The following is a 14620-nucleotide window of genomic DNA, read 5'->3' as shown; positions in this document are numbered from 1 at the left end:
CAACAGGTGTCTGTTTCTAAACAACATGGCTGAGTTCCACCTTTGAGAACTCTGACCCAAATCCACAAGTGTAGTTAGGCACCTTCATCCCACAGATACTTCCAAATCTCATTGAAGCAGCAATTAGAACTTACAGAAATGAGACCTCTAAATGCCTCTCTGTCAGATAAAGTTAATGATCCACAAAACAGCCTCCTTTTAGGCTTCATAAAATGTTTAGTGAGAAGCTAAAATCCCATTATGGCCATGGAACCCAAAATGCTCAGTAAGAACAGGTGACACAGGAAGAATGCACTGACCATACAGCAGAAAATGGGGCCAAATGTGTCCAAGGATGGCAGCACTTCCCCCCATAATTGCAGCTCTCACAGCACAGATGAACAATCCTAACAACAAGAAGGATAACACTGCTCCAAGGAATAACTGGTTTGAACTGATCTGGCAGACCTGAACAAGAATAAACCTGGACAGGGCAATGGGGATGGTTCTGCACTCTCTGTAACTTCCTGTGTGGGTAAGACTTTTCTGTGTGGGATGCCCCATTTCTAAGTTTTGCAGGAGACCCAGTAGCATCCTCTTGCTCTGTCCTAAATACCACACCCCACAGCTTTGGAAACATTCCTCATCAGTGCTAGAACAGATACATAAAATAGAGAATGAAAGAGGAAAACAACACTTCAGTCCTGTTTTCATTTTAAGATAAGTCTGCCAAAATGAGGTGAAGCTATGAGGAAGATGGGAAACAGATTTTCTAAAACAATAACAACTTCTGTCCTCTGTTAACTATTTCCATAGAGAGAAATTTCAACAGCTGAATTTTCTTGACTAAGAAAAGGAGAAAAGTTAGTTCCCAAACTATTCCAACAGCAGAATCCAAAATGATCATTATAATCCATCCAGAAAATGTAAAAATTGCCTGTATCTCTTCAAGCTCTCTAAATCTGCTTCCCATTTTAAAAGGCTCAGTTGCCAGACAGCAGTGAACTAACACATTTTGGAATTCCTGATCTATTTCAAAAATGTATGGCTAGAAACAAGCCAACTTCTCTGTGAGTAGGTAAATCAGAAGCCACTAGGAACACCCCTGGCCCTTGAAGTCCTAATAAGAGCAGCAACAGCTTGTTTCCAATGCAAAGTAATCTGTTAGAATTAACAGCTCAGCAGTTTAAACCAAGTAAAACCACATAATTCATCTCAAAACATACTGTCTGTACATCTTTTTTTCATACCTGACATTTAAGATTGATATAACCTAAACCACTACTCTGGTGCACTTGTTCTAGAGCAATGCTCTAGAGAAAAATACAGTCTCCAAAGTGAGGAGGATTTTGGTAAGGTGTCTAACTTTCTCAGTTAGATATTTATTCCAACTGACTCCCTTCTGCCTAGTCAAAGAGCAGCTTTTCCATGGAAGTGAAAAAATCAATTTGCCTCTGAAGAGAAGCATGTTCAGCGTATTCTTAACAATATTAAAGTAATGAACACATTTCATCTTAACAAAATTTGTAGTATAACACTGATTTCCATGAACAAAACTGCTTTTTCAAATCTTCTTTTCCTATTATGGGTGTTAGCAGCATTTTTCCTCTTAAAGCACTTGGTCATGCTTGAGATTTAAAATGTTTTTATAAATTTTGAAATCCGTACTAATTGAAGGATACAGGCACCATTACCAGTAATAGCCTTGCAGCTTGGCAAAAGCACATTCAGAATTTCTTCTGTGTTGCATTGTAACAGAACATTTGGAGATGGTGTAAACTATATCAGGTCAGAATATTTAGAGAAAAAGGTAACATAAAAAAACCCATTAACCACTCTTCTGTAGGAGAAATGTTCCCTAAACAGTACTAAATTAAACTTCCACTTTCAAGATAGGAGTCACATGTTATTCAGGGCTTTCTTTGGATTCTCTGTCGTATCTGCTCACTTCTGCTGACCACAATAAAGTTCTGACTGTGTTCAGCCTTGAAGATAAGTTTATCTTTCCAAGTGTTTCCCACATGAATAGCCTAACTAAATGAAGAATCTAAAGCTTTCTGCTCAAATATAATGACCTTAAATGAAGTAAAAAAAACCCCACAAAACCCCCAAAACAACAGACAACCACAGCTTGAGTAGATTCAAATCAAATACACTCCTGAGTAACTAATTCCAATCAATAAACTAGGCAAAAATGACACCTGATGACCTTAAGAAGATTTTTGCTTGTTTTGAAGTGACTTTTCCATGTCTCTTACGTGACATTACAGCTCTTCTTGTGCCAGCTGTTCCCAGGGCAGTAGTTACCAACACAGACTGTGCTGGGAACACTCAGTGCCCAGTGGTAGGAAGTGAGCCCTTGTTCCCTCAGTAACCCTTACAATCAGAGCTGGTAGAACTGAGAACAAACACCCGGCACTCACAGGACACACCAGCACACAGACACACAGGCACATGCTTTCACATTTTGGTTCAGTGCACTGGAAACCCACCGTATCCCCCTGCCTGGATGGGTGTTTTTGGAGAAGCACAAGCATATAGACTAAAATCCTCTGTCTGGAAGCCAGCCCGGTTCAACGAGGGCTCAGATGCACTGCGGTGAATTTTTGGCAATGACCGGGCCAGAAGCTCAATGGAGGCAAGAATCTAAAACATAGAAAATACATGATCAAACTTGCTGTTCCAAAGCTGTGTCTCTCTCTGAAAACCAAAGGCACAATATCAACTAACTACAGAAAAACATTGAAACACATCTTAAAAAAAGGATTTTTAAACTATAGCTTACTGCACTGCACTCTTAATGTTTATATCCTAAGGAAGCTGAAAATGACAGTTGAGGAATTTCCCCCTTTTTAAAGGCACAGATTCCCTCTAAGCACAGTGAAAACACTTGCTTTTTATTGGACTCCTTGTCTATGCCCTAGTACCTGTACCTGCCATTGCTGCAAACAAACCCAGCTCTGCCAGCGTTTTGCTTAATAACATTCACCAAAAAGTCAGCAGGGGGAGCTCCTTATCTTTTGAAAACGATTTGGTTACATTCAAAACAGGGGAAAAAAAAAAAAATCAGATTTTTGCCCTCCTCCCCCTCAAGCTTTTTGAGCCCAAACCTTCCTCAGCAGGCACGATAAAAATCAAGCTTTGTGGCAAAACTATCTGTTTACCTTCATGAAGCTTGGGGGAGAGCAAGGAGGGCAGTGTAAACATTTCTGAGTACATTTACCAACTACTAATCTGTGTGTCTAACTGTAACTCTTACTTTCACTATCTCCCTGCTGAAACTTTCTCCAACATGTAAATACTTTTCCAAGTACAAAGGTCATTTTAGTACCTGCGTTTTGAAATGAAAATGAGCATTTCTAATTAAACAGAACTAAGTACTGAACCACGTCTCTTATGAAACCCTGCCATAACACTAATAAAAAAAATTTGGAACTGGCCAGTGAGTTCACAACTTTAAATTGTAAAGTCTGTTGAGAGCTAAGAGGAGCATTTCTCACCTGTGGAAAAAGGGGTCTCTCATCTCTTTTCTTTTTTAAGCATTCTGCCATTAGTCTCTTCATAGCTTTGGGACAGTTGCTCCGTACTTTGCTGAGGTCTGGAGATAGGTATCCTCGTCCCACCATGAAAATTATCTTTATTTAAGGGGAAAAAAGATGAAAGAGGAAGAAGTTGAATTGATAAAATAAACAATCACAAAAGGTGAACATTTTGCTAGACTATTTTGGTTGCAGCAACAAGGTTTCTCCTCCCAGGAAACATTAGCTGATATTGAAATTGACAAATTTCTTAGAGTAATGCTTGCTAACCTATTCAGTACAGAGAAAAAAATTAGATATTTCCTCCTCCTCAGAGAGATTTCTGTGGAACTTGAACTCTAGTAAATGGTTACCATTTATAGCAATAACCATCTAAGGAATGGTTCTTCGGTGTCAAAAACTGACAAAAACAAGAACAAGCAACTCTGGCAGGAACAGAATGTCTAAAAATAAAAATTCTGTAAAAAGAAATATTCTGTTTTATATTACAAATCAACAACAACTTCACATTGAAAGGTATTTTAAGAAACACATGGACTTTGGATATTATAACCCTTTACTTTCTGAGAATTGATTCCATCACATACTTCTCCAACACATAAGCTTATTCTTGACATTTGACCACCTCCCCCACTCTCATAAAAAAAAAAAAGAAAAAAACACCTCAAAAGAAAAAGAGAAACTCCCTCTTCTCTGTAGAAGAGGAGACAGACAGGCTAGGTATTTTTACAGTAATTCTTTCAACATGGGAGGCTTATATTTCCCCTAAGGAAAAAACTTCAGCATAAAACCAAGTAAACTGTTAGGAAGCAGGAAAACAAAACATAAATATGGTTAATCATCTCTTGTATATATAAAAAACTATCAAACATCATCATGTCAAGCCAAGGTCATTTGCAACATCGTTTGAGTACTGCAGTAGCACTAACACTAAAAAGCACTTCCAAACCAGCTAATCAAAGATCCATTCATGCTGCAGCAGTAATCACTGCCTTTTCTGAGAACTCGGACAGCCCAGCAGGTTTATCACACCTTCTCTCTAATGAAGTGTAACTATTTCATATCTTGACACTGGGGAAAAAAAAAAACACAGCAGAAAACCCTCCCATCTCAAGCATGCTATACATTTTATTTACACTAACACAATCCTAGTCCTTTTTTAACTCTGCTTCAGTCACATCTGTGTTGGCATCACGGAAGAACAGAAAACTCCCATATGGTTCCTTTAGAAAACCCCATGTGCTGAGCAGGATTTTGTAGTAGAGACTTGTGTACTGCAACCCTTACCTCTGCTGCAATCAGATTTCTTATTATCTAGCAGTTGGTATTTCCTAAATAATGGCACAAGTTGAAATTATTCAAAACTCATTACTCTTTATGTTTCAAATAGTTTCTTTACAAATAATCTAGGGGTTAATATTTTATTTTAGACCAGAGAAAAGAGAGTATCACTACAAGAACAGTCTAGAAAAATCTGTTGAAGTGACAGAAACGCTCTGAGGTATAACAAGAATGACACTTTGTTCACTAAGAATCTTGGTTGTGTCATAGTAGCTGATGTAAATGCATCAGAGAGTGAGGAATATTTGCAACTTTTCATATAATACACAAGGAGTGACAAAACTCAAGACATCAGATCACATATGTTGGCTTCACTTGCATTTTAAAATTTGTTTCATCACTTCATTGTAAGCACTCACATCACTGGGTTCATCTTTGAGACCTTAAAAGGTAAAAGCTAAACAAGACCAAATATGGTTTTTAGAAGGCTGGATCCATCTGGCCAGGAATCCAGACATTAAAGGCAAAACCAAAATGATAAAAAAGAAAAAGAAAACTAAAAAGGAGTCACTCCAAATTTGATGAATTGGGATGAAGTGTTCTGGCAGATAGGGAAGCAGCCTTATAAAATGGCATTCACAGATGAACGTTGCTATGGTTTCAATTCTCAAGTACTGACAGTGAAAAAACAAGGGATGAGGACACAGAAGCAACAAATACATCACTGCTCAGACACAGAATAGTTTACATCAAAGATCTTGATGCACAGATGCTATTTTCAGGTTAGAAGTAAGGAATCAGGTATGCCTTCCCAAACATGCCTGTCCCGTGGAGTTGCATTACAGCATGTGGGATCATTGAGATTTATGGAATATTTGTTCACATTAAAGTAATCTTATAGGATCTCCAGACTGTGGGAAGTTATATTGTCTGACAAGCTGGATTTGAGAAATGCAATTTCTTGCAATTCAGTTAGATGGTGCATGCTCTCTCAAAGTTGAAATGAATATAAAACACTCGGTGAGATGACTGTTTTGTCAGTCCTGTAGCTGCACTATTTATTATTCACTGCAGTGGAGGGGTGGGGGGAATGAGAAGAATAACTGAACACACATATGGGGGATCATTGTGCCTTTGCAGAACTATTCTAAACTAGATTACTATTAAGTAATCTGCTCTCTCCCTAATAAGTATCCTGGCAACCAGTCAGGAAACTGAAAATCTATATTTAAAATAAAAAGAACACAAAAAATGCCTCAATAGAATTAAGTAAATTGTTGCTATGTTGCTGAGGCAGATCTAGAAAATGCAGAAATGTCATCTCACAGCATGAGAATCAAGAACATGAAACACACAGAACATCAGAAAGTTGACCACCTAAGTCTGAATCAATCACTGCTTCAGACCACCCTTGACTGAAGTCAGTGCCTCCCCTTACCTGGTCCCTGTTGTTGATGTTGGAGTATGGCAACTGTCCAGTCATCAATTCATAGAGAACAATCCCAAATGCATACACATCCGACTGAAAACTATATGGGTTTTTATCTTGCATCCTAATAACTTCTGGTGCCTGTATCAGAAAAGGCAAGAATTAGTTTTTATTTCTCTCCATTGTGCTGCACCTCACCCACCAGGAACAAAACAAGGACTTATCCAGGGTACAGGTGCAAGACCCACTCTTGCCTTCAGGTGTTACTGGGTCCTAATACAGAGTGGATACTGACATGAATCTCAAAATTCATTGCTTCATTTCAGCTTGGTGATCCCTTTTATTCTTCTGTGACAGAGCAAAATTACCTTGGCCAAGCTGAGAACGTATTTGGAACTAGAATTCTAATGACACTGACATTAATGCCAGCTAACAGAGCTTTAAGCTTTTCCAGGGAGAAAAAGAGGAAGTGGAGCTGCACAAGAGATTGCAATATGAAGCAACTCCTCTTGAATCCTTAAAACTTAAGAGCATCTTACTTTTTCCTGAGCTAGTTCCTCCTCTACTCTTTTGCAGGATGTTTTGCAAGGCTTTTCTCACCTTCTCCTCAACCCTAGATTAATGATACATAATTAATTAATTATAATAATTAATTACTGATTCATTTTCCTTAGCCACTGTTTTAATTTCAGTATAAACCCCAGAATAAAAGATGGAGACACTAAAGTTTTTCTGCTGACCACTGGAAAACACATGCTTAAAGAAGAATTGAAAAACATTCATTTACTACTTCATATTACTGCTTGTCTTTTCCAGCTTAAGCCAACTTTTATATGTCAATGTTCCAGAGGGATAGGAGCAGGAAGTTTGGCCAAAGGTAAATAAATTTGTTGAACAAGCTCACTACTTCCCCCTTGCTTACCATCCACAGAATGGAACCAGACAACTGTTCAAACTGTTGGGATCCACTCCATCGTGATTTCACTGTAGCTAGACCAAAATCACCTATTTTTACTGTGAGGTCTTCATGAAGAAAAATATCTAAGGGGGGAATGTTAAGGGAAAACAGACAAGCAGTGCTGGTCCTGTCTTAAAAGAACAATTAACAGCTACAAATTTGCAACATGAACATGACAGTTTTAACCATTCTGCATCACTGAAGAATTCACATCACACAGGTTTTAAGCAGCCAGCATGGTGAATTACGGTAGGTAAGGGTTATGTAAGTAATGACTGGGTCACTGCTGAGCAGACCATGGCCAGGTGGCTTTCATCAAGTGCCAAGTATGAGAAAAGCTGAAAATGTTCCATGAGCCAACTCACATAATCTTTTGTTACATGAAGAAACCAAAGGATGCAAAAAAATCTTTGTGATACCAACTAAAACTCCCTATGTTATTGCAATTGAATCAAAAGACACAGTAAGCATCTCCTATTTTGTTATTAGTGATATTACCCCTTCTCAGTGAAAATTCTATTTGGCAAATATTCACACATGAACAGCTTTTCGTATCAGTAAGTTAATTTCTGTCAGAAAAAATACAAAAAAACCAAAAACCAGGAATGCTTTCACCTTCCAAAATTACATCTCTGGGAAAGGATACTATTACTCTTGAGGTCTCTGTGGATGATTGACTTGGCATGCAAATAACTGAAAAGGAATATCACAGATTAGGTGGGTTAGATAATACTTCACCAATCAACAACTCAAAATTCACTGTACTATTGAAACAAATTATGTTGACATTCAAACTGCACATTTATGCAGGCAGTAAAACTTCAGTTACCCATGACAGTTTCTGCAACATTCACAGGAAAAAATAAAATAAAGCTCAGACTTCCAGCTCAAATCTGATGCTACTGGTGAATAACAATTATGCTCCAAATTCTGCTTTTTCAATTCTAACTCAATATTCACAGTAAAAAGACCTTCACTAATTTTTTTCATGCAATCCTGTGCTGAAATTTCTGCCTCCCAGCCTTAATGGGGACTGTCAAGACTTTGTGAGTTAGTCACAGCTTTAGATAAGGTGTTTCTAAATTGCAGGAGCTAAATGTGCTTTCCAGTCTCAATGTGTACTCGGGTACACTGACTGCTTTTTAGTAGAGGAGTGGAAAAAAGATCCCCTGATTGCAGCCTGGATAAACAGATGGCAGGGAACACAGAGGAAAGCACTTGCCCCACAGCAGATACAGCCTGAATTAGTCTCCCATGGCTCTTTGTTTAGTCAATGAGATTGGCACAAAACTGCTGGAAAAGCCCCAATTTGTGTCTGTGCTTTGAATCGTGTTCACAAAACAGTTTTTGCATCTCCCCTACCTACAGATGGAGCCTGGGGAGATGCACAGGCTAACAGAAGGCTAAGGCTGGTTGCTGCAAACACCTCCACGCCTCTTGACTGAAAATGTAATGGAATACTGAGTAGAAAAATGGCACAATGAACTGCAATCATCATAGTGGTTTTACAGCTGAAGTGCAATTTCTCTGGTCTTACAGCAATGTTCTGATTTTGACATAAAGTACTTGGCTAGTTTGGTAAATTCTAACTCGATGGCCCTCTATGGGAGTAAGGATTATTTACAATCCTTAGAACAAAATAGGGATGTTCTCTTCAGATGTTGAAACCTGTTATTCAGAGAGCTCTGATACTTTCACCAAATGCTTTGATGATTGAGACAGGACCCTGGGCTCAGCCAAGTGAGCAGAGAGCTGGCCTTATTTGCCTGTGTCAGCCAGAGTGTGAAGGGGATAAGTAAACATTGCCACAGTGCTCATTTGCAGACAAGTAATCCAATACTTACTCCATGCCTTGTGCAGTCTGTCGTGCAATATCAATTAGCTTGATCATTTCAAATTTGGTCTCAATGATGTGTAGATGGTGATACAAACTGGATCCTTCACACCATTGTGTAACAATAGCCAACTGGGGTTTTGTTGAATAACCCATGAAAAGCAGGATATTCACATGTCGTGTTTTCCTGTTTACAAAAACATAAGAATCAGGAGGAAATCAGGTCAAGAAATCAGGAAAACCCAGGCAGATCTATCACAGTCTACAAATATATTTCCAAATGGAAGGTGTTGGGTCAATCTCAACTTTTACTATGATAACCTCTTGTTAGATTAATTTAATGAATTATTCCTGAAGTTAGCCCTTCTCATCATACTAACATGGAATAACTACTTTGGGGTAACTGAAAAATGTCAGAGCTCTTATGTTTTCTTTTATTAAAAAATTAACATGAGATGCCAGCATGTGAGCCTTTGTCCTTGCAGCAATGTGGGCTAGGACAGTGCTATGCTATGAGACTGTGCCTTGTTCAGGTTCAAGAATTTGTCAAGTGATGCTGAGAGTAACTGCTGAAGAAACAAAAAATAAGCAGTTTCTTGCAAATCCTACCACAAAGTTAAGTCATGATGAATCCTAATGGAGAAAGCACAACAATAGGTAGCTCTGCCTTGTCTGGTCAAAGGATAGAACAAGTGACTATGTATCAAACAGGCTGGGCTCCATCAAAGGGACTACCAGCAGAAAGCTGGACTAAGATGTTTGATTTCATTCAGTTCTGTCAAAATTCTGTCAAGAAAATTAAGAGATACCTAAAGTAGCACAGCCCAGAAAGCCTCTACTTCCACAGCTATGAGCTTAGTGTTTTTGGAACTAACATTTTCCTAGGGTAAAAGGTTGACTTGTCCTTTTCTCCTTGTAGCTTATTTGGGATGTTTCCACAGCATAGGTGCCCAGCTCAACCCATCAGGTTTCCAGGGACAAAAACCTTCTTGCTGTTTTGTTTCTTAAAACACAATTATGCTTGACACTGCTCTGGATTGTACTTTGATGTAATGTTTCTTCAAAGTGTATATTCCATCATGTCATGCTGATGGATCTTTAGGAGCTGAACCCAAAACAAATACCTCCTCTGAGATAGCAGAAGCAGTAGACTTGAGAAAAGGAAATCATGAAGTGACTTTACAAGAATTACATTAAAAAAAAATCTCAGAGAAATTAATGTTACTGAACATGGGCAGGACTATAGCTGAAAAACCAACCATTAGTCATGTTCTCCTTCAATTGCAAAATGTGAATGAGAGGAAAGAAAGGCCTATAGCTCACACTTAACCTTGACTGTGCCCTGGGGATAGTACATTGGGAATAACTACTTCTGAGTGTTTGGACATATATGTACTGCCAACATAGGTATGCAGACAAGCACTTATAATGGGTACAAAGAAATATTTTTAAATGGTTATTTTTTCTGCCTGCAGTATCATCATGTAGGAGTGAGACCAATGTGTTCCAATGGAGATCTAAAAATTCAGTGATTAATGAAGCACAAATCTACACACATTATTTTGTGCCATTAAAAATATTCTTACCTGAGCACTCCTACTTCATTTTTGAAAGCCTGTAACTGTTGAGGTGTGGGTGCCGTAACATTCAACATTTTCACAGCCACATCACCTTTAAAACAGAAATTTTTAGTAAGTGCCATTGATACATATTCCTCTCTTGAGAGAATGCTGTACAGAGCATCAGAAATTTTGGGATACACTGTTTTTTTAGCTTACATGAAATAAATCACTACAATTTTAAAGTAAGTCAATATTCAGTAAAATGTATTGTATGTATGTAAAAAGTAAAATACTATTCTTACTTTACTCTGAGAAATCATAGCCAGGTCAAAGGTATTAAAAATACACATCTGAAATCCTCCTTCATCAAGAGGAATACTTCTGCCTTTGTAATGTTTCATCTTTACCCTAATAATTTCTCAGTTCAGAAGAACATGCAAGAGTTGAGTTTCCAAGCAATATGAAGTTCTTACACTAGTTATTTAGCACACTACTTATTAATTTAAAACTCATATTTACTGCCCTTCACTGCGGTCTCCCCATTATGCCCACATCTCTCTTGCTCAGAGGAGCCCAGAACTGGGCCCAGCATTCCAGGTGTGGCATCACCAGTGCTGAGGAGAAGGATTGCCTCCCTCAACCTTCTGGCAATACCTAGTGCAGCCCAGGAGCCCATCTGTGGGGGTCCCAGTTGCTGGGGTACCCATTGTTGGTTTCTCTGGGTCTGGATTGAAGGCACTTGAGATGGTATTTCATGTTCAGACTCAGGTGTTGAATAGTTCTTGTCAGTAAAACAGTCACACTAATGTGAGTTTAGCAGCTTTTCATTAGATGGCTCAAAATGGCCAACAATCTCTTGCTACAAGGTCTTTTAGGAACTAAACTCTCCAATTAAGAACTGACACCTAGATTATTTTCCCTTTTAACCCAATAACTGACCCCAAAGAGCTGCAATGCAGACTTTTCTGCCCAATTACAAAATGCCACCCAAACCCATGAAGAAGGTAAAAGAAGCATGAAGAAGAAACCCAGGACAACACCCTGGGCCCTCCATCTTGCTTCCATGCACAACATGCCAAAAATCCCAAAACCTGAATTTCTCACCACGTGATATATCAACACTACTCTCTATAATCTATTTCACACTTTTGTGGATTCCAGTCTATCTTGAAGTCTAGGAAACTTTCTCCATGAATGAGGGTCAAAGTCAGTGCTCCCCTGGGGGTCAGGACAGAGCAGACAGAGAAATATTCCCTGTGCCCTGGGTTTCCACACCCATCTTCCCTCTCTGTGGCATGGGCACACTGCTGGCTCAGCCTGGTGCCCACCAGAAGCCCAGGTGTGTTTCTGAGAAGCTGCTGTCCCACTGGGTGTGCCCTGGCAGGCACTGTGACCTCCTCAAGAACAACTGTTTGCCACCATGGCCACATACCATGCCACTTTCCCTTGTAGACTGTTCCAAATGATCCAGATCCTATCCTTTGTCCAACTGTGATCTGTCCATCTGGTATCTCCCAATCATCACTTGAATCCCGTCGACCAAGAGTTTTCTTTATATATGTGCAAAAACAATAAAAAGGAAGAAAACAAGTGCATTAATGTCTCTAACTTTAACAGTTCCTTTGTTAAAAAATTCTCACCATCAATAATGTCCTAAAAAAATGTTCTTTTTCAGACGTTGTCTTTTGACTTCTCAACTTAGCCCTATACAAAACCTCAGGATACAGGTATGCCAAATTATTACCTGGCATGAAATATTTGCAACAGCTTTCTGGCACTGTTAAAACCAGAAAATACTAAGAAATGCTTACCAAAAAGAAAGTAGTATCTGATTTTAAATTGTTAATCGTAACACTAAACTGTAACTTTTAAAAAAAGTGGATAATTTTATGTTTTCATGTATTGTTACATACATTTGTTACTTTCAAAGTTTTTGAATCATGGTGGGAAAAGTTGTTACATGAAGGGAAAGTGACATTACAATATGAGTCACACCAGTAAAAGTGAGTTTAGTCAATTATTTAAATTATTTATATATCAGTCCCACAATTATTTATGGATTTAAAGTGGGTTATCCCACTCTATTATTTATCGGTTTCAAGTCCTTGATCAGTGCCATATTCATCTTCAAAATAATTTATAGAACTTGGATGAAATAAAAATGAGAGGAATATGGTTGTGCAATAATTCTACAGAAGAAAACAGCTGATCTTTCCCTTACCATTCGATTTCTGTCTTCTGAGGATGAGGATGATTTCCTTTCCCGTTGGGGTCCTGGTGATTTCTGTAACGCTTTCACATTGGTTAGTGACCCGGGCAAAGAAGCAGGAGGTGTTGCAGATAAGCCTGCAGCTGAGCCTAAATTTCAGAAATAGGATAGTTTTATCTGTAAGAATCCCCCGTACAAGAATGTATTGCTATTAGGTGCAAGAACTGTGTTTAAGATGCAGTATCTCTAAACATCAATGTGAATGTTAAGAGAGAACAAACAAACAGGAATATTGTCCTAATGTTACATTAGTGCTCATGTCTCAGATTTCAGGAAGAGACAAATCTATACCAAACATCCCTGTAAAGATTACTATATATTTGATATAACATCCCTGTGAAGATTTATATATATTTCATATGGTCTCCATTCTCTTGTTCATGAATTAACAAAAAGACAATGTCTTTTTAATTAAGAAAAAAATACTTTAAGACGTATTTTTAAAAATTCATCAGTTTCTTTGAGAAGAATGGTAGCATTTCAGTTAGCAGCATCTACCTCTGATATTTCTTGTAGCTAAGCTTTTAGGAACCCAACCCAACAAATAGCTGGACTATTGTACTTTGGAATCAAAATAGACTAAATGCAAATAATTGAAATATTTTCTGGTTGAGTCTCCAAGTGCCACCTGAAAATCATTTGGCTGTTTTAAAGCTATCTGTTAGCAGAGAACTATTACTTAAAAATAAATATTAGACTTTAGAAAGGACTAAAAAAGCACAAGTACTTTAGTTAGCTATTTGAAGCATATTCTAGGAAGCACAAAAAGAACAGTATGTCTGTGGCCTGTAGGTTATCTAAACAAATCTATGCAGGAAAATGTTTCTAAGAGAGCTGTTTCAGAGCCCCAGTGGCCCTTTTCAAATAGAGCACTTCACCTAGACACTGCTTTTTAAAATACATCACAATTATTCCTAACAATGTTATGCTGACCCTTCCAATGCAAAGGACATAAAATAGGGTCAACTGTTAATTAAATTCATGCTGCTTTGCTAAACAATGTATGTCATTGAACAAGACCTCTAACATTCCACTGCCTTCTCTCACATCAGTGCTCTGGAAAGGGGTGGAAGACTCCTCATATTCACTTAGAAGCTCCCCTCCTAAGCAAAAAGTGTCTCCTAATGGCAACTAGGACTTTGTGACTTTTTAAACTGCCCCTTAAGCTCAGTCACTCAGTGCATGCTAATTTATCAGACTATATGTGTCCATCACTGGACTCACTAAGATAAAATCTATGCACTTGTAATACATACCTACAGATACAAAACGGGACACAGCATCTGTAAACTGTCCCACATACTAAAGCAACAATAATGATGTATATTGTGCATCCTAACTACATTTATAAGCAGGTGGAAGCCAGTGACCTGAAGGATGGACTTGTGTTCATGTTACGGTCACTATGCTGTCATTTATTTATTATATGATTCATCTGAAATCAAACATACATGGAATCAAATGTATGGTGTTCCCAGAACATGAGCAATTTTCCAGAAGTTTACTGGGCTACAGATTTCCTCTGCAATAGGAAAGATCTGGGATGCATTTTCTTTGAGGTAGCTAAAATCTCCTATTTAAATTTTAATCCTGCAATATGGGAACACTAGCACAATGTTCACCCTTCACCAAAAATGCTTCCAGCACATGGCAGAACACTGTAGTTAATCTGTTCATAATAATACCAGATGGGCTGTTTTCAAGTTATTAGAGTAGAATAGTTCAGATAATGCTGGATTTAAGTCAATAGCTTGGACTCTGAAGCAGTA

The 14620-nt window shown here is 38.2% G+C and overlaps 1 protein-coding gene across 2 annotated transcripts in view; it reads right to left on the bottom strand.

The window, feature by feature from the left end:
* Positions 1 to 14620, bottom strand: part of BRAF (B-Raf proto-oncogene, serine/threonine kinase) — an 83972-nt gene that overhangs the window by 11932 nt on the left and 57420 nt on the right. For both annotated transcript variants that reach the window (XM_054632420.2, XM_054632419.2), the window contains 9 exons: positions 12804 to 12940; positions 12015 to 12132; positions 10607 to 10691; positions 9031 to 9207; positions 7833 to 7879; positions 7151 to 7269; positions 6238 to 6369; positions 3480 to 3614; positions 2472 to 2625 (listed from right to left, as the gene is read on the bottom strand). In XM_054632420.2, the coding sequence (XP_054488395.1) occupies positions 2472 to 2625; positions 3480 to 3614; positions 6238 to 6369; positions 7151 to 7269; positions 7833 to 7879; positions 9031 to 9207; positions 10607 to 10691; positions 12015 to 12132; positions 12804 to 12940 (1104 nt within the window). The remainder of the gene's footprint in view (positions 1 to 2471; positions 2626 to 3479; positions 3615 to 6237; positions 6370 to 7150; positions 7270 to 7832; positions 7880 to 9030; positions 9208 to 10606; positions 10692 to 12014; positions 12133 to 12803; positions 12941 to 14620) is intronic.

The sequence above is a fragment of the Agelaius phoeniceus genome, chromosome 5, assembly GCF_051311805.1.
Source record: "Agelaius phoeniceus isolate bAgePho1 chromosome 5, bAgePho1.hap1, whole genome shotgun sequence".
Taxonomy (NCBI): Eukaryota; Metazoa; Chordata; class Aves; order Passeriformes; family Icteridae; genus Agelaius; species Agelaius phoeniceus.
This window is presented reverse-complemented; position numbering and strand designations above follow the sequence as displayed.